Source organism: Podarcis gaigeae, assembly GCF_964106915.1.
Source record: "Podarcis gaigeae genome assembly, chromosome: 12".
NCBI classification, from domain to species: domain Eukaryota; kingdom Metazoa; phylum Chordata; class Lepidosauria; order Squamata; family Lacertidae; genus Podarcis; species Podarcis gaigeae.
The window spans coordinates 41,989,873-42,013,670 of record NC_139688.1 but is presented as its reverse complement, the minus strand read 5'-3'; the positions used below and the strand labels follow the sequence as shown (position 1 = coordinate 42,013,670).

General features: G+C 41.9%; 1 protein-coding gene across 10 annotated transcripts in view; it reads right to left on the bottom strand.

Moving 5' to 3' along the window:
• Positions 1 to 23,798, bottom strand: part of RARB (retinoic acid receptor beta) — a 343,315-nt gene that overhangs the window by 208,070 nt on the left and 111,447 nt on the right. For 5 of the 10 annotated variants that reach the window (XM_083705963.1, XM_083705964.1, XM_083705969.1 and 2 more), the window contains 2 exons: positions 10,417 to 10,503; positions 5,385 to 5,877 (listed from right to left, as the gene is read on the bottom strand). In XM_083705963.1, the coding sequence (XP_083562089.1) occupies positions 5,385 to 5,562 (178 nt within the window). In that variant the 5' untranslated portion in view covers positions 5,563 to 5,877; positions 10,417 to 10,503. The remainder of the gene's footprint in view (positions 1 to 5,384; positions 5,878 to 10,416; positions 10,504 to 23,798) is intronic. The other 5 variants (XM_083705968.1, XM_083705960.1, XM_083705965.1 and 2 more) reach the window with 1 other exon arrangement.

The window sequence follows — 23,798 nt, the reverse complement described above, 5'->3', positions numbered from 1 at the left end:
GACTCTTGAGTGGCTCACCTTACTCTCCTGCAATTTATACTGCCTTAGCAGAATTCAGCTTCAGCTTATTGGCCCTCATCCAGCACGCCACTATGCCCAGTTGGGCTGCAATAGAGTTGCAGTCTTTGACTGGCTAAAGCAAGCATAGGCAAACTTGGCCCTCCAGAAGTTTTGGGACTACAACTCCCATCATCCCTGACCACTGGTCCTGTTCGTTAGGGATGATGGGAGTTGTAGTCCCAAAACATCTGGAGGGCCGAGTTTGCCTATGCCTGGGCTAAAGAGTGCTGCTGGTGGTGGAAGTAAGTATGCAGCACTTGCAAAACCATTTTCCTCACAGGAGTGATTTGCAGAAACACTCTCATGGCTAAAAATCACAACATGGTAAGTGACCCTGAATAAATCATTTGTCCTTCACTAGACTGATCTGAACTACAAAGTATGCATAACTCTTATTTATATCAGTTGCACGTGCTAAAAAAATATTTGAAAGGAGCCCCCTTAAGGGCAAAATCAGCTTTCATTTGTGTCTGTAGGCACCATAGTCACTGAAACACCCAGTGACAATCACTTACACAATATATCCATCCCAATAGTAGGATGGAAATCAGGGAGATATTTATGGAATTCCCACAACGTCCATTCAAATAATAGGAGAAAATAATGGTCTTATTAACTCTGACATCAAAAGTAGTGTGTGTTTTCTTTTTCCATTAGTTTTTGGCACTCAGTTGCTGGCATTAGACTTCAGTACAAGAAGCCATAGGATTCATAACACTTATCAAACCATTTGCATTATATTCACTTTCAAATCCCAGTGATGTTAATTTTGTTGACAAGCAATACATGTAGGAATAGGTGGTGGGATTTTTTTAATGTTAGACTAAGGTCTAGCTTTTGGCTGCTTTTGCCTGCCTTGCTTGCATAACCCTAAAGGTCTAATGTTATTTAATTTTAAGTAAATGGTAGAAGATTACACACACACACACACACACACACAGAGAGAGAGAGAGAGAGAGAGAGAGAGAGAGAGAGTAATAATACAACTTTCCTATAGGGGGGAATGAAGCATGTGTTTGCTTCAGGGAGTTTACAGTGACAGGATTTATCACAAGTTTTTTGAACCAGATAATTATGTTTGATAGCACATCTGGCAGCATCATAAAAACTTGAAATCCTAAGCTATTACACAGGAATTACTTTTGTAAATCATTTATGAATATTACCGATGTAAGCCTATTCTGCGTGTAGAAACAGTGACTCAAGGACAAAGAGGATGACAACGATTTCCCTTTGTCTTCGGGGCTCAACTGACTGTGTAACTGGCTCATCCTTTAAAGTCTGAGGTGCTTAATAAGCAGTTGAAAATAAGTGGATGCAACTGAAGACTAGTTTTCGTTATGCCCCAAAATATGCAACAAGGACACATAATTGATAGACAGGTGGTAGGCATCCCCTTTCCCCGTGGCATATCTTAAGTAAAACTTCGCTTTAAAGTGCCGCATTGTATTTTTACTGTAAAGCACACCTGAACATACAACAGGAAAACATATCATTAAAATTAATTATGACCGAAAGCCTTTACCCAAAGGGATCTAGGTAATCTAATATTCACTTTCACTCCCAAAAAGGGAGCTTTGTGTTCAAACTATTAAGAAATATTGCCTACACTTCAGTGGAGAGATTTGTAATTGCTCAGATGTTTGCATGGGTCTGTCACACACACAGGGAGCTAATGAATGTACTACAAAGTGTGTGTGAATCACCTCTTTCTATTAAAATGAATGAGAAAGTCATTCTAAAACGAGGGCCACCAAGCATCCATGAAAGTCTGACTCAAAACAGATCATTGGCCTGGGGATTTGAAGTGTGGAAGGGTACAGAGACTATTTTTTAGCTACAACAGACGGCTGCCTATTGGTGGGTTCATTAATGGTCTGCTGACTGTGGGTGGTTTCATTCATACCTACAAGATGAAAACTGAGATGCAGTGATGGGCAAGTATCCATCATTGCAAAGGATATGTTTTTTGAATATAGAATTTTAAAACAGAAGGTAAAATTTTAATACCTTACATGAAATAAACATCACCAAATCTAGATATGATAAGGAAAGCATTAATAACTTCAAAACACATCATAAATCACCATTTAAACAAAAATTAACACTCAACGAATCCCCATATCATAAATATGGATCTGTCCAATATGGGGTAAAGGGGAAAAAGAAAAACCTAGCTTTATTCAGCCATTGTTCACAATTTCATAAGACAGTACCGATCCAACAATCTCTGACCTTCCTCAACAGTCTTAATAATAACCAATCTAAAAGGAAGCTCCCATTGTGAAGAGAAATGTACCATCCCTAGAGAGTCAGTGGACCAGACAAAGTGAGTGAGGGATGAGTGGGCTGGAATATAACCAGGACCTCAGCTGTATATATTGAACCTACCTGAAACTCAGTCCAAAGGGTGTTCAGTTGGTAAGGAGAGGAAGTCAACATTTGTTCAATGATGGTGGGCAAGGTGAAGATTTTAGGTGCCATATTCAAACAAATACCTCCTCCAAAATCACTGGGTATCATATGCAGGCTTATTTTTATTTTCTAAATGCTGTGTTTGTATAAACTCTGCCTGTTTCTCAATTTTTCACATCCATTCTAACAGACCCAGATATAAGATATGACTAGAGTATGATTTTTTTTTAAGCAGCAGCACCATTTTCATAGACTGAGCCAATATGACCCATGTCCTCCTGATCACAAGAGGCCTAATTTTTCAAGTCCTCTCCTACATTATCTTCCCCTTTGCTTGCATCTTACTCAGAAAACTACCATTTCAATGTTTTAAACAAAACATGGATTTACATGATTCTAAAAATGTGACATTTAGGATGAGAGCAACCAGGGCCCTGAGTACTTATTTTCAAACCTGCTTTGGTAAGAAAGAGTTTTATTCCAAAAGAAGCACAGTGTTCCATCATGCATACTATTGAATAAATCAGGAGGTTGATAGATACCAGCCTTTGCTTTGTTAGTGCTCTTCTTGGCCAACTAATCATTCTGGAATACTAATGTTCAACTTGGCCACAGTGTTTCTTTTATTACTTTAACATTAATTGATAGCTCACCTTTATGAAAAGGTAATATTTTTCCTCCTATCGACCTTTATAACATTTTGACCAACCTCATAATTATTAAGTATTTTTCTAATGTTAATGTGAGATAAAAACAGAAGTTAAGTCATAAAGGTTGAGGTTAAGAAGTCAAACCCATTAGTATAATCGGTGGAACTAAATCTCCACCACAGATCTGTTTCTGTAGGCCACTTATGCTTCTAAAATTAATCTACTCAAAAGCGCTTGGAGGTGACTTGTGATAAGGCTTCTATTATTTGTCTGAATGATCAATGGGCTGAGATATCACCAGGCTGCCCTTTCTATAGCCAGACATTGCATCAGAAAAAGAGGAAGCTTCACTCTGAACTTATACAGCAGGCATATAAATTTATAGAAATTAATTAAGAGAACAAACTAGTAACATGAACGTACTCCCACAATCGACTGTATATCTCAGGCATAGGCAAACTCGGCCCTCCAGATGTTTTGGGACTACAACTCCCATCATCCCTTGCTAACAAGACCAGTGGTCAGGGATGGTGGGAGTTGTAGTCGCAACATCTGGAGGGCCGAGTTTGCCTACGCCTGGTGTATCTGCTTGTGTAGAAATCATGGTCTAAGATAACCATGGAGAAATCATGGTGGGACCATGTTAGCCTTCTTAAGACCAAAGCCCACTGATAACCTTTCGCTAAAGATAATACATCATGGGGCAAGGAATAACAAGGTCACAAGTAATGCAGACAACCATACAACCCATTCAAACTCACTGATGCTAATCCTCTGATCTGGTTATTTAGGAACATAGCAGGCTGCCTTATCATCCTGCTCAGTATTGTAAACACCAACTGGCAGCAGCTTTCCAGGATTTCAGACTCAGCCCTACCTGAAGATGCCAGGGAACCCGGGACCTTCTGAATGCAAAGCAGGTGCTCTCGGACAGAGCCACACTGCTTATCTTTTTCCTTCCGACACTTGCCAAGGCAGTGAAGGAGGGGAAGAGGAGAGCCTGTTCCCCTAAATCGTTTCTACCAGCAAAACTGCTTCAGGATTAACAAAAGGATATAGGCTCAGATTCTAGTGCCTTGGAGTCACTTTTACTAATAAACAAAGATGTGGCTTTTCAGGCAGAGCTGCTCAAAGCCTAAGCAAAGGACTCCTGCATATCGTTATGTGGTAGGTAATTTGGCGCCATCCCACTGTTGTTGAACTACACCTCACATTAGGCCCAGCTAGCATGGCTGATGTTCAGGAATGGTGGGAGTTAACAGTTCAGCAACATTTGTAGGGCACAACACTGGTGCCCTTGTAAGAGCTTCTTCTTTAAGCCCACCCCCTCCAAAACTAGCTAGTAGGGAGCCTCCTTTCAAGCAATATAAAATGTCATGATACTGTGCTGTCTCGGTCTACTGGATTATATATATTTACTGGAAACGGGGCATCATTCTTTTGAAAAGCAGCATTAATTAACTTTTACAGAATTAATGCTACTAGGACTACTGGACTGGATGCTTTGTGCCCAATGTGGTTGGGAATGTTAGACTAGGACCAGGAGATCCCAGTTTGAATCTCCATTCATCCATGAACTTCATTCAGTGTATTTAGACCAGTCAGTATCCTTCAGTTTACTTTGCCTCACAGGTTTGTTGTGAGGTTCATATTATTTATTTATTTTAAAATAGTTGTAGCCCGTCTTTCCTCATGGTTTCCAGGTGGCTTACAGAAACAGTAAAAACAAAAAGGAAAAAACAGCACAAATAAAAACAGCAATATATTAAAGGAACAAAAAAAACAACAACAACCAAAGCTGGCAATAACAATTTCAAAGCAGCTGCAGAGGCACCGAACATCATAAAAATGCAACGTAAAAAATTCAGAAGGGCGCCGTCTGATTATGATTGGCAAGCAATTTTAAAAAAAACAGCTTCAAAGTGGTTTTGGAAATAAGAAGGACTTCATGCTATCATGGAAGGCCAACAAGCAGAAAAGTAATAAATATATCAGAATAAATCTGCAGGCTAAGCAATGGTTATCTGAATAAACAGACATCATCACACCTACAGAACAACATACCCCATTGTTTTGCTTTTTGATGGATTCCTAGGCCAAAGCATCTATTGCACGAGTTTTGAGAAATGAAACATAAAATTTCAAGTAGATACACATGGCTGCTTTCTGTAAAAAATTTTTTGTTAAAAATAAGATTAACAACAAGCCAACTTGCATGACCTTCAATGCAGAAAGCATGAAAGAAGAATCAGAACTTACTTGCTGGTGATGGGGTGCTGCAGCCGCTGGTTGGCGGGTTGCCTTGAATGCCATGCAGAGTCGAAAGGGAGAGTCCACCAATGACAGGAGGGAAAAGTAATGGGTACGGCGGAGCTGGGTAATGAGTCATATGTCCATTGACTGTTGGTACAGGACACGTACGGCTGCTGGTAGACATGGTGATGCCTCAAAACAGTGGAATGCTCAGGACCATTACTCCGCAGAAGAAAGGAAGGAGGGTATCAAGTCCGGCGATGCAGCATGAGAAAGTAACTCATCAGATGATTCTCGTTTTTTCCTCACTGCTGAATTCTTCCAGTCATCTTCCTGGTACATTCCTGCTGTGATGGCAAATCTCTCTCGAGCTGCTTCTTTTTTGGGGGAAAATATATATATGTGATCACATATAGGAGACTGTTCAGTTCCTGTGTCACACCCTTTTTTCTTCTTCCTGGAGTGGAAGTTTCACTCTACAGGTGGTTGTTGAAGTATCCTGCAGCAGGAGGAAGGAGGAAACAACCAGAAATAAATAAGGAAGCCTAGCAACTTTGCAAATTAATCTCTTGATTAATCCGTTTCCATGAGCTGCTGAATTAGGCCAGGATCCAGCAGACCCTTGAGTGAAAGGGAAGGGGGGGGGGGAATATCCACACAGGTGATTCCATGATTCTATGAACTGAGATGTGTAAAATGTTACTCAAATCACTAAGCGTTTCATAACCACTGAGCATATCTAGTTCTCCTTAGGCTGCTGGAGTCCGCTCTAGAATTCTACCCTCAAAAATATTGCTATTTCTACCAAAAAGACACCACACTAAAACACCACTATGTAATATTTTCCTCTTGGCATGGTGGAACCAATGTAAACATAAAAGAAAAAATCTGCACAAATAAAAGACAGATCCTACCCCACAAAGAGGTCACACATATACTGGCCTCAGCCCAGTACACCTGAAGGAGGGTCTCCACCCCTATTGTTCTGCCCAGACACTGAGGTCCAGCTCCGAGGGCCATCTGGCGGTTCTCCAACTGAGAGAAATGAGGTTACCGGGAACCACGCAGAGGGCCTTCTCAGCAGTGGCGCCCTCCCTGTGGAATGCCCTCCCCCCAGAAGTCAAGAAAATAAACAACTTCTTGACTTTTAGAGGACATCTGAAGGCAGCCCTGTTTAGGGAAGCTTTTAATGTCTGATGTTTTATTGTATTTTTGATATTCTGTTGGGATCCAACCAGAGTCACTGGGGAAACCCAGCCAGATGGGTGGGGTATAAATAATAATAATTGTTGTTGTTGTTGTTGTTGTTAGTTGTATCATCAACAACCACTATTACCAATGATACTTCATTCTGTTTCCCCTCCCTGTTTTTTTTTTGTTTTTTTTTTTTTTTGTTCTTGTCTCCACAACAGTCAGGTAGCATTCCATGGCCTCTAAGCATGGTCATTCCTCCTTGGTCTGCTTCTGAGTCAATAAATAAATTATACAAACCCTGTAGGGTTTGCTGGACTAATGATAAACCAAAACTATCTTGCAAATCTTGGGGTTCCCCTGAGTCTGCTGATGCCTCCCCACTGGTGCCATTTTGACTACATAAGCAATGACACTCATCTCTGAATATCAGCAAAAAGAGCATACGATAACATAAGGCACTGATCACACCCCACTTGGGATATTATTTCAAACATGAAAACTGTGAACCAATTCTCAGAGTCATTTGACAGCCAATCCCTTTTCCTAGGGATCTCTGATAATTGTAGCTTTATGAGGGGAACAGGAGTCTCCTAACAACTCTCAGCACCTTTAAGGAACTATAACTCCCAATATTAGGGGAAGCCATGATGGTTAAAAGAGTTATGATATCACTTTAAATGTATGGTGCAGATGAGGTCTATCTGAAATATTCACAGGGATAGAAGTTTCAGTGAAACAAAAACAGCAGCAAATCAGCTCTGCAGCAATAAAACCAAATGAGATATTAGGTGACGATGGCCAAACATCCGAATGTAAAAATTCTGTATTTTGTTTAACTTTTCCTTTTCATCAAACTGAAGTGCGATGAATGTACTGTGTGTGTTTTTAATCTATGGTGCTTAAAAAGAGGGGCCTGTTAGGATCGAAACCTAATTTTTTCTCCTAAGATTGTCAATTTGTCCCCCCCTCTAAAGCATCAGCAAGGACCACCCTGGAAATGAGAAATAGATTAGATAGCAACAGGAACTCAAATGAGCAGTAATAACAAATTAATGTGAATCTGCCTCCCTGCCTGCCAAGTTACATAGATGCAGAGTGTTCCTCAGTCGGGAAAAGTACCAAAGGTTATTAGCCGCATTAAGTCCAATAATGCTGTCTGTGGAGCTCTTCACATTTATAGATACAGCTGAAGTATACAATTATCTTCTACAGATTCTAGAGCCCAGTAATCATGTAATGATGCAGGCGTATCTTTAGGATTAATGGAGGCCCAACAGATGCTCAAGGAAGCTCACTAGCCCTATTCAGTTGTTACTTGCTCATACAATTAATGCTAATGGGAGGGGAAGAGAGAGCGAGAGGCCTTGCCTCACTGTTGGGTCTTCACTAGCCTTGCCTCCCCATTGTCCACACACTGGGGAAGAATGTGTGGTGAGATCCCAGGGACTCCAGCAGACTTGCAAGCCGGACTTCCAAACAGCAAGTAATGTGACAGCAAAGATAGGAAGGTTAACCAAGTTGATTAGCCAGGTCAGCAGGCACGGTTCTAGGAAGACAAGAAGGCCAGGTGCCAAGAGGAATCGGAAGGAAACGCAAACCAAAGATTAGGTGCAGGATTAAATCAGCAGCACCCGCTACCTGAAGAACTTGAACTTCAGGTATGAAACTGTTTGATATTACCTGGGATGCATATTAAACAGTTTCATACCCAATGAAAATAGGGATGCCCTATTCCACAAGAATAAGAATAAATTTATTATTTATACCTTGCCTAATTGACTGGGTTGTCCCAGCCACTCTGGGCAGATTCCAACATATATGAAAACGTTGTTTTGTTTTGTTTTGTTTTGTTTTAATTTAACTTCCCCACGCAGGGCTGCCTTCAGATGTCTTCTAAAGGTTGTATAGTTACTTATCTCCTTCACTCGGTGGGGGTGGTATCACATAACCATACCCTCCAACATTTCTCCAATGAAAATAGAGACATCCTAAGGAAAAGCTTTTGAATTATGGTGCTGGAGGAGACTCTTGAGAGTCCCGTGGACTGCAAGAAGATCAAACCGATCCATTCTGAAGGAAATCAGCCCTGAGTGCTCACTGGAAGGACAGATCCTGAAGCTGAGGCTCCAATACTTTGGCCACCTCATGAGAAGAGAAGACTCCCTGGAAAAGACCCTGATGTTGGAAAAGATGGAGGGCACAAGGAGAAGGGGACAACAGAGGACGAGATGGTTGAACGGTGTTCTCGAGGCTACCAGCATGAGTTTGACCAAGCTGCAGGAGGCAGTGGAAGACAGGAGTGCCTGGCATGGTCTGGTACCAAAAAAGCGAAGCAGGTATGTGGTGGAAAGAATGAATACCAAACAAAGTCATCTCTACATTCAGTGCAGCTGCCCGAGTAAGAAATGTGGCTTGTGGCATTTAATCAATGAAATTTACATCAAGGTCACCTATTCTGAATGATCAAGAAGTCCTGAAATAAATAAAAAATGCTGCTTGTGAAACAATCATATTTCCAACTGCATTTCTGTTAGCCACAAACATGCAGAGCTAAGCACAAATTATCAAAATGTGCATAGCCAGTGGCTTTTTCAGCTACTTCAGAAGGAGGAGAAATGTCCCTGGGTTATGATCTATGCAGGCAGCACCTCCTGCACATCTGAATTTTAAAAATATTGTCTCTTTTTCCTTTTCTCCACATTCAGTACAAAGCACCAAGGTAGCATGTTTTAAACTTGTGCTGTCAAAGCACAAATAAGAGATCAAAAGAGATGATCTCAAATTCTTACCTGTGTTAAGATATAATTCAAAAAAGGCTTCTCAACCCCATTTACAACTAATTGGAGGACCCCTCTTGAAAGCAAGCGCTAACACGGCATGATTAACAGCAGTCTGCCCCAGCAGTTGCTGATGTTCAGCAGTCAGCATGCGAATGCTTCCAACTTCTGTGCTATGTGGAATGAGGGAAATGGAAATCAGACTATGAGTAGACTTTTGTACTTACCCTTTGTTAGTATTGGATACACAATCAAGTCTTAAAGTGGAAGAAAACCACACTAAAGAGAATGTTTCCGGACCCCCTCCCCTTACAGTCTCGAAAATGGAAAGTGCAAGAAGGCTTAGATTCAGGACCTAGCATGGATGGGCAGATGCCAGGTCCCAGGAAGGCCAATGCGAATCACACCAGACACCAACATTCCCTTTTCTTTCTTTTTAACGTTTTACTAGGGCAATGGCTGCAGCTGCCCACCATTTTCATCACCCCAGAATGCCTCTGGATTCTGCTACGTCAAAGCCCAGATTCATTCTGGGGAAAAGAAGGTGGCAGTCAGCTACCACCCAAGTAAAAATATAAAAGAAAGGACTCCTGCTTATTGCATCTCGTAAGCTTACTGGAATAGGGGACTGTGTGGTCCCAGGGGTCACCATTCTTAGGGTCACCTCAAACCTGGTGCTGACTTTGGGAGCAAGCAGTTTCTACCAAATATACAAGCTCTTCTCCGTAACTCTTTCCACACTAATCACAAATGCTGGAGTGCAACATTCGCAGAATAACTTGTAGCTCTGTTTTCTAGGTGCAGAATGAAGAGGCCTACCTCTTCAATTCAGAATTAACACATCATTTCATTCTGTGATAAGTAAGGAAGGGAGAATGAAAGAGGCAACTGTGACTATACATAAGATTACTTACCAGGGTTCTGGCATAAAGGAGAGGGTTGTTCGTTTCTGTATGTCTTGTTATATTAAGTTTCAATTTTGTGACTTTGCACAGTATGCATATCATTGAAAAACCAATTATATATTTTTAAGAAGTAATTAAGTAGCAAATGTCTCCCCCTCTCACCTGGTGACACCAGTATCTCCAGAGTCTGAGTGGTTCAAATTTCAAAAGAGGCTTGCTCCACCCAACAAGTCGATTCTTCAGCCTGCTCTGCAAGGTATTAAAAAAAAGGGGTAAACCAGATCAGTTTTAAGACGACTTGCATCTCTGAAGACATGAATCATTGTGTTTGGGCTGGAACAGTAAAGTATCCAGAATGCCATAATGATGCAGAAACCTTGGGACACAGACCTGACTGGCCCCAAGTTATGGGAAAGACTGAACAGCTCCTCTCTCTATACTCCTCCACACCATCTCCCTCAACCAGACATCCATCCTACCTATTGGACCTTCACGTTAGTGAAATTGGTTTAAGCTTATTGGCCCTCATCCAACCTATTATAACCAGATCCAAGCACTTTTACAACCTTGCTAGACTCTGATGACTAATAGATCCTGGGTTACTTATTAACATCTGCTGCTTTTTGGTCCAGTTTGGCATGATGCTCTATTTGTTCTTCTCAAGGGTTGTTTCGGACTAGACTTACTTCAGCACTGTCAAAAGACAAAGTCGCAAGTGACATCTCATTTAGGTCAAGAGGCGATGATTACTCTTTGGGGACATAAAAAGTGGATTGCGTAACTGAATAAACTTCCTACAGTTGTAAGCACACTTCCGCCAAAGAACATTATATTGAATTAAATGGGGCTTTTTACAAGGATTGTAATAGCGGCGTAAGAACAATTGCTCAAGATCATAAATTACTCATGGAAGCTGTGAGGTCTATTTCTCTGGAGGTTTAAAATGACAGGCATGGCTAAGTGTCTGCCATAAAGTTAAGTATACAGCCCACTTCTCTGGAGCAAGGGGAACGGCCTAATGTTCCCTTCCATCAGTATTGCTATGATCCTGGGGAGTTACAGATTCCAATTCTGGGGAATTGTAGGTGGATGTGGGCTAAATTTAAATGATACCGTGCCTACACAGATACCTCTGAAAATAAAGACGAGCAGCATAGATGGCAGCAAATGACTATAAATTAAATTAATAAACTCCTTGAGCAGCAGCAAATGAGCTGTTCTTTTCCACACCACTGCACCAAAGATGGTTCTGAATGTAATGTTATTTTCCAGGAGATTTTATGCATAATTTATAAAAAAGTGTAGTAACGGAGAAACAACAACGAAATAAAAACCCAAAAGCAAAAGGGGGGACGACGACACTAGTGACTTGTATATATTTTTCGCCAACAAGAAAGCAGCAAAATATTAGTACTATTCTTCAGTATTTCCATAAAACTAGGGAAACATAGACAAAGGGCATACAATACACTATTTCACCTGGTAAATATTTCTACTGTGTTCTGAAGCTGGTAATCTCTTCCCTCATTCCCATTCTCTCCGATGCAGTGTCTCACTGCAAGAGGCTGATTCAATGGAAAGTAAGTACAGACAGTGAAAGGAAAAGAGGGTATGGAGTCTGTGAGGAAAATGAGACTTGAATACAGCCTGGGCTTCTGCAGAAGGTTGGTGCTGTGTCAACTGGCGTAAGTCAGTTACTGCAGAAGACATTGCATTCCTAGTTGGTATCCTGTGGGTTAACTGGACTATTGCCCTTGCTACCTGGTATTCAAAAATAGTCTCTACATTTCAGATCTTTGCACTCAAAGACACAGAAGGCTATAAATAGGAGAATGGTAATGAGCCACCCCTTGCAGGACTGTTCTCACACGAGTAAGAAGCCCTAACTAGAAAGACAATATTCAAAAATTCCTTCCACCTTAGAGACCAACTAAGTTTGTTACTGGTATGAGCTTTTGTGTGCATGCACACCTCTTCAGATACCATGAAAGAAAGATAATGTAGAGCAGAGATGGGGAACCTCTGACCCATGGACCAACCTGGGCCCACCAGAGGGCCATTTTCCCCAAACTGGCCCATCAGCTGACGGCACTGGAGATGTCAGCTGATGGACAAGAGGGCAGTGTTTAATCTTGGATTGGCTGTGTGATCCTGTTCCCAGTAGGGAATAAGACCACACAGCCAAGGCAGCAGGATTTAATCCATTCATCATCTCCATCCCTGTGCAAAAGTGCTATTTGAAGCAGCTCACATGGAAGAGAATCACTTCAAAGAGGCTTTTGGAAATGCTTTAAGGCGCCTCCAGTGCTGCTTGCTCAGATGGGAGAGCGGGAGCAAGTCTTCCCCCTCCTCCTTTAAGTCCCTTTTAAGTTTTAAAAGAGAAGCGTAGGGAGACTCAGAAAAGGCTTTGCAAGTCTCCTCCCACATCCCTTTTAAGTCTTCAAGATTGAAGACTCAAAGGGAATGGGGGGAGACTCGCAATGCCTTGACAGTCCGTCCACCCTCCACCTTAAGTCCCCAAACTTGAAGACTTAAAAGGGAAACGCAGGAAGACTTGGGAAAGGTTTTGCAAGTCTCCTCCTGCTTCCCTTTTAAGCTTCAGAGAATAGAGTGCAAGGGATTTTGACAAATGGGTGCCCCTGCTCTCCTGTCAAATTTGGTCCACAAGACAGATCCTGAAGGTAAAAAAGCTTCCCCATTCTGGGTGTAGAGCTTATCACTTTTTCTCCAGTGGCCACAATTTATCCCCAACAACCATGGTTATGATAGTTCACAATCAACTTTATTGAAACAGATGTGCCTTTTGTGGATAAACAATAAACCAAACAATATTTATGTTGTATTTAATGTTCCATGTGATGAAGAAATTGTGTTATTAGTTTCTCCACAAATCATATTTGATTCTGGGAGATTGCATACTGTTTTTATTGTTCAAAATGAAGTAACTGGATAAGCTAATTATGGTGAGAAAGGGTAAAAAAAGGAACGGGGGTTGGATATTGTCCTTCAGAGTGTTATGTTTCCTTTATTAGCATAGCTCAATGAAACTAAACAGAAAGAGCAATCTAATAACAAACATTCTTTGAGGGCTGTTAAGGGAGCAGAAGGACATCCAGTTATTGTTCAGCCCATCCCATTGGTCCATATATGGCTCAAAAGGTACAATAGAAGGAAACAGGAAACTGAATGGTCCATCTGCATTATCTTATTAGTGGCTAATGGATATCTGAGAGGAACACACATCTAATTCTGAAAGGTCTGTACCAATCTCCTAAGTAATAACTCTTAATTAGCAGATTCTGTTTATAGATGGAACTTAACATACCCTTTTGTCTCAAAAGAGATACAGGCATCTGGAAGGAGATATGTGCTTCTTGAAGAAAAAATAAGAAGTGGGTGTTTTTCTCATTCTCAAATAAAAGCTACTATAAATAACAAAAAAAATAATAATCTCAGGCTAAAAGGAGAGATTGTGCATTTGAACTAAGACTACAAGGATCAAATATGTACTAACCAGCCTGAAAGTAAGTACTTATACAGGGCTTTAACATTTTTTTAAAGAAGAAAACTGAATGGTTTCATTTTTTTTTAAGATGTCAAAATCATTTGTAATAAGCCCTATTACAAATCACAGCAGCAGCTGGCTTTAAATATGCTAAAAACCTCCCTTCTCTACCCTAATGCAACAGGGGTGGCCAACTCCCAAGAGACTGCGATCTACTCACAGAGTTAAAACCTGGAAGTGCAGGGAAAAAAGGTTGAGCTTTTTTTTAGAGCCAAAGTTGTTGGGCTTCTTTGAGGGGAGCCAGTAATCTATCGGTGATCTACCACAGATGTCCAGTGATCTATCGGTAGATCACGATCTACCTGTTGGATGTGCCTGGATTATATGAATTAAAAGGGAGGCAGCACCATGAATTATTTTACAGAAGGCAAGACTGCAGTTCACATAGACTCCAAATGGATAAATTACCAAAGCATACGAGCATGTGGTAAATATTTTAAGTACCTTTATATAATCAGGACTGATCCAATACATTCTGCTGCGTAAGGCGCGAGAGCAAATTCTGTCCCAATCTCAAGGCAGGACAGAAACTCTAATAACTGCTTCACAAAAATATAAGAGTAGCAATAACAGTAACAACAATAATAGACAACCCTTTGCTTCCCATTCATGACAACCAAACCCAGCTGCACTAGGCAGCTGCCCCACTCTACCTAATGGTTGGGCCAGCAGTTCTGATTCTGGCACTCTGACATGGTTACAGCAGTTTGGCATTTGTGAACCGTGAAGCATCTTTGCAAGTACTAAGAAATTTATTTTTTGTCAAAATTATTGACACTTGCTAAGGTGGGTGGGTTTTTTAAAAATTTGCTTGCCTAAGATTAAAATCTTTCCAAAGTGCTTATGCTTCAAATTGATTGCATCACAGAAAACGGCATACTAAAAAATCAGCAAACCTAACATGAAAAATGACAGGCAAAATGACACTAATTTATCTGTGTTTGCTCCTTAGCCCTGAGATATGCTGTGCCAGAAAAATACATACTTAACCATGTGACATCCAGACACAAAACATGAGGCTATACTTAAGCTGCAAAAATGCAGTGATGAAGGCACACGCAGATGCTGATCAAGGATTTAATGACTGCTAATCAAAATGGTTTTTATACATAGATTTAATTTGTATTTTAAAATAATTTGAAATGACAGAAGACTGAGATATAAAGATGTGCTAAATGTCATAAAGTGATTCTCGAATTTAATCTATTCCAGGAGTCTGTTGGACTCCCAAAACCGTTCGAAAACCAAGGTGCGGCCTCTAATTGGCTGCAGGAGCTTCCTGCACTCAATCGGAAGTCACGGACATTTAGCTTCTGAAAAAGGTCTGCAAACTGGAAAACTCACTTCCAGGTTTGTGGCATTCGGGAGCCGATTTGTTCGGGAGCCAAGCCGTTCTAGTACCAAGGTACCACTGTACATGATAAAGCTAAGACGTAATGTAATCAATAATGGTCCAACATAAACCATTCCACAAACAGCACGATGAGTCTGATGGTTTTATCCAATGAAGTTGTCCCATTTATGCAAGGGCTTCCACTTATGCAATAGAACTTTCCCTCTGCGTCTTCCCCAATACCCAAAACTGCTCTGGAGTTCCCCCTACTCCCCCAAAGCAGATTTTGGGGAGATGGGGCACATGAAGATAGGGAAAGATAGGATAGGAGAAGTTCCCTAGCTCAAGCAAAACTACTTGCTGAAATGGGATGCAGGTGGTGCTGTGGTCGAAACCACTGAGCCCCTTGGACTTGCTGATCAGAAGGTTGAAGGTTCGAATCCCCGTGACGGAGTGAGCTCCTGTTGCTGTGTCCCAGCTCCTGCCAACCTAGCAGTTTGAAAGCACACCAGTGCAAGTAGATAAATAGGCACTGCTATGGCGGAAAGATAAACAACATTTCCATGTGCACTGTTTTCTGTCACGGTGTACTATTGTGCCAGAAGTGGTTTAGTCATGCTGGCCACAAGATCCGTAAAGCTGTGGCCTGAAAGCGAGATGAGCGCCACAACCCCATAGTCGCCTTTGACTGGACGTAATCGTCCAGGGGTCCTTTACCTTTACTGAATCTATATTTCAGCCATCTTTCAGACACCAATAGACAATAATCAGAAATAGATCTAAAAATTAAAAATCAAAGTATTTATGTGCTTATAGAAGCCCTGGGGAGGTAGGAGTAGCCCTCGCTTGCCCCCAACCAATGAAGTGTTCTGTTTTACTTTTCATAAACCCTCTAGAAGCATGCAAAGGACTCCGTTTCCTCGGAGGCCAGGTGGAGGAGCAGACAGAGCCTTCTTCAAAGATGGGAGAGGACCACCAGGTGTCTTTTCCTTCCCCTATGACTGTAAACTGAAGAAGGCGCCACCAGCATACTGATGTTGTGAGCATCTTTTCCTGCCAGACTGAACCACAACCGCCATGAAGCCCAGCAGAAATTTGAAGCTTAATCCCCTTTATACCCTGCAGAAAAAGAAGCTGCCTGTCTTGCTACATCTTTGTCACATTACAAATTCTTGAGGGAAAAGGAGAGGAATTCGTTCTAAAGAGCAACCCTGTATCCTACCCCCCAAAGTAAGCTTTTTCTCAATGCACAGGCAGCAGAAGAGTGAAGCGTGCAAGCAAAACTGAAGGCGGGGGGGGGGGGTCTTGAAGCTCAAATTTGCTTTTGTATATGCGTTGCTACTAAATTATAATAAGTGTGTATTAAAGACAAAATGATTTTCCATTCAACAGTCTTTTGGTAAGTAACTTTGCAGGAAGCGCACACACGCACACACAACAAACAGGTGCACAAGCAGCTTGTGCATCCCTTTTTTCCATTTTGTGAGCAATGAACAGAGAGATGAGAAAGTTGAGAAGCTGCACATCTCCCCATCACAATGCTGGCTTGTGGGTTTGGGGAATCTCCAGGGAAAGCATCCCTAGTGGGTCTCCCTCAGGCCACATGATGGCTACTGTGGCAGCTTTTCCTCTAACCTGCCTCTTTCCTTAGGAAACAGACAAGCAGAAGGAGCTTCAGTAGAGCTAGGCCGGGTACTTACTCACTCCCCAATCCCCCCGGCCTTCTTTCAAAATGGGGCATATATGGCAAGTATTCAGGGGTGTGGGGACAGCATGGACCTTTGCAACTGACCGAGAAATGTGTCACAGTTGTGCCAAGCACTGTTCCTGCCAATTGGTGGTGGCATACCCTCCAAGTGTCCCAATTTCCCAGGGTCAGTCCAGTAATTACAAAAGCCGTCCCGGCTTCTGATTTTATCCCGGGATGTCCCTATTTCCCTTGCCAGCTCAGGGAGGAGGATGAGTCGGTGCTTGTCCTGACTGACAGCAACAATGGCTGTGGCTGCAAAGGGAGCATCCCATTGCCTTTCCATGGCCACTGCTGCTGGCCTCCTCCCTTGGGCAGCTCATTGCAGCTGCTGGAGAGAGGGCGAGGAGGAGGAGAGAATGCCACCGCCATGGCCCAGCTCCGTGTAATACACCAGCTCTGAAGGGCAGGCAGAGAACAGGGCTGTTCTGGGTAGGAAGAAAAGGGGAGCAGAGCACAAGGGGTCTGTCTGTCTGTCTGTCTGTCTGTCTGTCTGTCTGTTTGTTTGCTTGCTTGCTTGTTTAAGATAAAGCTTTGTGTGTCTGTTCGTACCTAATCTTGCCCCTTTATTTATTGGTGTCTGTTTTTCTTTTTGTAAATCTACCATAGCATAGCACAGCATAGTGCAGCGCAGCATAGCATAGCATCGGGATTAAGGGGTTTTCTCAGGACAGTGGGGAATGTGTGTGCTGTGGCCCGTTGGTGAAGTGTTGGTGGCACTCGCCCATCTTCTAATAGGAAAAGCTCTGTGGAGAGGGGAAGGGGGAACAAAAAAGGGGGGCAAGGAGGGTCAGTTGGGGGGAGTCCCTATTTTCATCCAAGGAATGTTGGCGTATATATGGTGGACCACCTTCCTACAAGGCTAGCATATAATTGTGCATGCTGGTAACTGTTGTGGATTTCTTTGCAAGGCTTACTACAGTTCACCTAACTCTCCTTCCTCGTTCCAGCAGGCACCTCACCATGTCAACAGCTGGTGCCAGCCCTGCCCCTTTACCGCATTGCCACAGAAGGGGAGAGATGAATTGCTTTCCTATAGTAAGCAAAGCCTGCAAGAAAGTTATGTGAGTACTTCAAGCCCTAGCCATGTTTGCAGGATGCACCAGACTAGAGACTTCACCACATTTAATTGGATTAAAACAAAACAAAGCCATCCTGGACATTTTGCATCCTACTTAAAGGAAACAATAAACTTTCCCACATTAAGAACTTCATAAAAGAGTTTTATGGGAAGTATTTCGTCCTTTGCTTTGCAAGGGAAACTCTACTATGCAATCACTATCTACTAAGAAATGTCTGTGCATCTTACACTGCCCCTAGCTCTTTCTGTTTGCATTCCATATTTCTTGGATTAGTCATCCATGGCCCAGCATAGTCTGGAAAGAAAAGATAAATGTACAGGTCAAGCGATGGGTTAACAATTTTACTGTTTGCAGAGCCCCAAGAAGTCAGATACAGCAGAGCTAGATTGTGTTTACGTAACGGATAAGTGGTGGATTTCCTGTGCAGTCACTTCCAAAAAACACCCTGCGAGGGAATGCACTATAATTACCTCAGCAGAGACCAGGCTATCTCCTTCTAACATACAAGGCTGTGATTTTACTGTATGGCTGCAATTAAGTAAACTGTAATACACACAGACAAGTCAATCTTGTTTTCTGAATTACATTGCTCCACGAGTGGAGAACCTGAAGTCCCCCAGAAGTTGTTGAACTATAATTCCCATCAACTCTAACCATAAGCTATGCTAGGAAAGCAATGTTCTGAAAAACACTTTCCTCTTCACCGCACTGGTACACAAAATCAGGGCCACGTTGTGAGCCGAGTACATGGTAAATGAAACCATATGCAGGTCTTTGAACATATCCGCTAATCCTATGTGCTTAATGTGTCCAATCGGTTGTGCAAATTGGCTTTGGTTTGCTAGGAAAGGTTGGCTGTCCATTAAGAGCATATATAACTGCCAATAGTTATGCATATCCAATAGTAGGCTATAGAGGAGGATCAAGATTGACAGAGCTCACACATTACATCTTGGGGGTGAGAGTGGGATCTGTAAAATTGAGCAGAAAACTTGGTTTATTAAAACTGACAGAATTGATGGGTGGGATATAGCCATCTAGGTAGGAATATCCTTGTGCATCAAGTGCTCAAAGACAGACAAGCAAGGAAGAGGTATGCCCCAGGGTGGAGCCAGTGTGGCAGTCTTGTCCCTTAAAAGACCTGGAGGCCTACATGGACCATCTAAAGGTAAAGGGACCCCTGACCATTAGGTCCAGTCACGGACGACTCTGGGGTCGCGGCACTCATCTCGCTTTACTGGCCGAGGGAGCGTGACTAAGCCGCTTCTGGCGAACCAGAGCAGCGCACGGAAACGTCTTGTCCCTTAAAAGACCTGGAGGCCTACATGGACCATCTACCTGTGCCTTTATATTATATGTTTAGGCAGTTCTCCAGGGTTCTTTGTAGGTATCTCTCAAAGTTTTGGTTTAATCCCTAATGAGCATGGGTCCCATTCTTTTCTGCTATCTGCTGGGGGGTGCCACTCACTCAGAAACGAGGCAAGGACAATCTGGGAGAGGTCTAAACCTCAAAGCAAAGTGCTGTCAAGCCTAGATCACCTATTGAAACCTTTTCTAGAGATGAGTGTCTGGTGGTCTAGTCTTCTGGAATGGAGAGAATGGGTATGGGCAATTGACCCAGCTAAGGTAGATGAAGCCAGGCAGAAAGTGAATACAGTTGTATAATGCTTCCTGGATGTGATGGCGATCTGTCACCAGCATTCAGGCAGATTGAGTCTACCTCTTACAGCCAGACAACATCTAGCTGGCTGAATTGGTTGCAGCTATATTAAGTTTGGCAGGAAAATATTTGGCAGGCTCCATAGCCTACTTAGGGAGAAGGCTCATAAGGGATTCTAAGGCTGTGGTTTTACATCCTTAGCCTCAGCCACATACTCAGGCTGCTAGTGGAGTCCACAGGAGCACAACAGATCTAAATGCCAAGCAGATCTCTGAAGGTTGCCCTGACATGCAAGCAGGTTGCCCCATAGTGGATTCCTTGTCCTGTGCCACACCAATGCATTGCATCATTTTCCAACTACTCATTACTCCTGTGCAACATGGATCAAAGATCATCACAAAATGTGTGGATCATAAGTGGAATTTGCAGCTGAATTCCAGGTATGTGTAAACTCTAAAATCCAGTTAATTGTGTGGTTAGAGTACCAAAATAATATTTCCCATTAGACACAGTGGCTCAGTTCAGTTCATAGCTCCCCTCAAAGGCAGAAATTACCATATCTATGTAATAAAAGGCTGAGAAACCAAGTTCAAAATATGTTAGTGACTATCTGCTAAGATCTGAACCCTGAATTTAAGGTCAAGGGCAGAGTTTAGCCAATAGTGAAGGGTCCAAATTTTCCCATTTTCCTCTTGTTTTCATTTTTTCTACCCTACCTTCTTGCCCATCTCCTAGGTTACTTTTTAGCATCACCTCCCCCAGCAGTTATTTTAATATTTCCAGTTTTTATTTATAGAAAAATATTTTGTAACAAAAACTTGAGTAGACAGTTATTTTCATCCTTAATATGTTCTAATGTATTTATCATATTAAAAATTAACTGTGCAATCCTATATATTTTCAATTTCCAGTTCCAGGACCTTCATTTATTTGCTCTTGGGCATTTCCATCAATGTAATAATTCTGCAGGGTGAGCTGGAGATATCAGTGGGTTAGTAGTGAGTATGAGAATTTATTATAAAACCTGTTCTCTCTCTCCATACACATACCTCTCTTGTTTCTCGTTGAAGGAACAATAAGGAAGTAATGTTAGGAGAGAACAACCATTAACTGTGAGGAGAGAAAATTATGGCAAGTAAAACAGCCATTTAACAATCAATAATTTGCCTAACAAGGAGCCAATAAAACAATTGCAACATGCAAATAATACACTAGAAAAATGTAGTAGTTCTGAACCATCTGCAACCATTGCAAAATCCTATCAGTTTGGCTATAAAGACAAAAATGCACTAAGCACAAGCTTCAAAATCCCATTTCTACAACATGATGTATTAAGCAGACCTAAATGTCATCTAGATAATGGCTGGGGTCAACAGCACCTGGCAGATTTGGGAATCTGCTAAGGTTTCACCACTCTAGACATGGCCTCATGCTCCAAGTGCTGCTGGTGAGCTAAGTCCAGCTGCCATTTTATTTGCCGAAACAGTTGAAGAAAATGCTACATCAGCATTATAGGAAATTAGAATGGCAAGTTATGCCCAGCATCCTGGCACTACGTGGAGGGCTGCTATCGTCACCTGACATCACCAAGGAAACGGTCCATGAAAAGGCAACAACCTAGAGGAATACCTGCAAATCAATCAATTGAAAGAGAACCTGTAAAGGAAGTGCAATTGTATGCCCCAAAGTGGAAAAAAATGTGCAATGTTTCAATGCTTGCTAAGATATGGCAATGGTGATAAGTAAGTCAGTGGGGAACTAGATGAGTACTAGCGAAGAAACAGAAGCTTCTATTAAAGGAACGATGATGTGATCGAGAACAGCAAAATGTTGGATACTTTACTGCGCACAATGGTTTGTGCATGTGGCTTATCTGAAAGGGGAAAGATAAACAACACGTGGAAAAACCTGCAAATTGAACTGTGAACACACTAAGGCCGTGAACAGAGGAATTTTCTATGAACCATCCGAAGACAGGAAGCGTTGAAACCTCCAACAAATCAACAGAACTCACAAAATGGAAGTGAGGAAATTCAACCAATCCTAGAAAGGGGTGAGAACTCATTTAAACTTGTAAAACTCTCTCTCTCTCTCTCTCTCTCTCTCTCTCTCTCACACACACACACACACACACACACACACACACACGGGTAGCAAGCATGGTGCCCTCTAGTTGTTTTGGAGTACAATTCCCAGTGTTCCTGACAAAGCCAAATGGGGCTCATGGAGTTGCAGTGCAAAACATCTGGAATGCACCACATTGGCCTTGCCTATTATTAGAAATACATTCTTTGAAGGCTGTCAGCCTAGTTTATGAGTATATTAGATTTCAGCCTGAGCAACTCCAACATGTTGGACCAGCAAGTACTGAAGAAATTAAGACTGCTCAGTTGGCTAGAACGTGGTGCTGATACCACCAAGGTTACAGATTTGATTGCCATAAGGGACAGTTGCATAGTCCTGCATTGCAGAGGTTGGACTAGATTACACTCAAGGTCCCTTCCAACTCTATGATTCTAATAAAAGTACATGGGAATTTGTTTTATATACCGTATTTTTTGCTCTATAAGACTCACTTTTTCCCTCCTAAAAAGTAAGGGGAAATGTGTGTGCGTCTTATGGAGCAAATGCAGGCTGCGCAGCTATCCCAGAAGCCAGAACAGCTGCTTTCACTGCATAGCGATCCCTCTTGCTGTTCTGGCTTCTGAGATTCAGAATATTTTTTTTTTCTTGTTTTCCTCCTCCAAAATCTAGGTGCGTCTTGTGGTCTGGTGCGTCTTATAGAGCGAAAAATACGGTAGAAGCCCACTATACATTTTTAAAACAATAGCTAAGAAAAAAATAGAACAAAAAACAAATATTGAATATGACAGAAACCCGTACTTCAGGGAGCCAAGACATAAATGCATGAAAGGAGGTAGTATGGGAAATATTTGTATGTTTCCACATCAACACTTATGTAAATAGCAACCAATTACTGGTCTGGCTTGAATTCTTTCCCCAAAATAATGGAAAATGTACAATCACAGTCACAGAGACGGAAATTGCTTTTGCTTGGGTGTTTAGCTGGTTCCTCTAACTTTTCCGTTATAATTCACGGAGACAGTAATGACCTTTAAATTTCTATTTTTTAAAAAAACCACTGTATGTTTATCCAGGCTTCCCTTAATCTTTCATTTTGTTTTGCACACTGCTCAGTTTTATTTCTGAAACACAGTTCTGTTGTGGCTTTATCTCATTTTTAAGGATTTTTTTGTACGATAAATATTAACGCTTTGATGCTAACTCCTTGGATATATATTTATTATATTAAGCAGTATAAACATGTACAAATAAACCAATAAGTTGGCTAAATATAATTGCATTGATTCTTAGATTGTCGTGGGGTGGGGGAGTCAATCCATTATCTCTATGGCAATCAAGATGCAACACACATTTGTTTGCATGAAAATGGCTCCATATGCTTCAATTTGTAAAATGCAAGAGTAAGTGAACAGTGTGATATTTTCAATGGCCTATTATTTAGATAGCCTTGGCAACTGATCTAATTTATGATTAAGATTTGAGATATTTATAACAGTGCTTTCAATTTCATAAAAGCCAACCCTACATAAAGTGGAACCTCGGGTTACGTACCGTCCTCCTTGCGAATGCTTCGACGAGCTCCACTAACCCGGAAGTAGCTGCCCCTTGTTGCGAACTTTGCCCCGGGATGCGAGTGGAAGTCGCGTGCTGGCAGCGCAGCAGCAGCGGGAAGCCCCATTAGCGAAAGCGCGCCTCATGTTAAGAACGGTTTTGGCTTAAGAACGGACCTCCAGAACAAATTAAGTTCCTAACTGGAGGTACCACTGTAAATATACAGGGTGAGTCTTTTAAAAGAGGCCCCATGGAACATGTGTACTCTGCATGAGAAGAAGCCAAGTGCATTACAACTACAGTGGTACCTCAGGTTACATACGCTTCAGGTTACTTACGCTTCAGGTTACACACTCCGCTAACCCAGAAATAGTGCTTCAGGTTAAGAACTTTGCTTCAGGGTGAGAACAGAAATCGTGCAGCTGCAGCGCAGCAGCAGCAGGAGGCCCCATAGCTAAAGTGGTGCTTCAGGTTAAGAACAGTTTCAGGTTACGTACGGACCTCCGGAATGAATTAAGTAC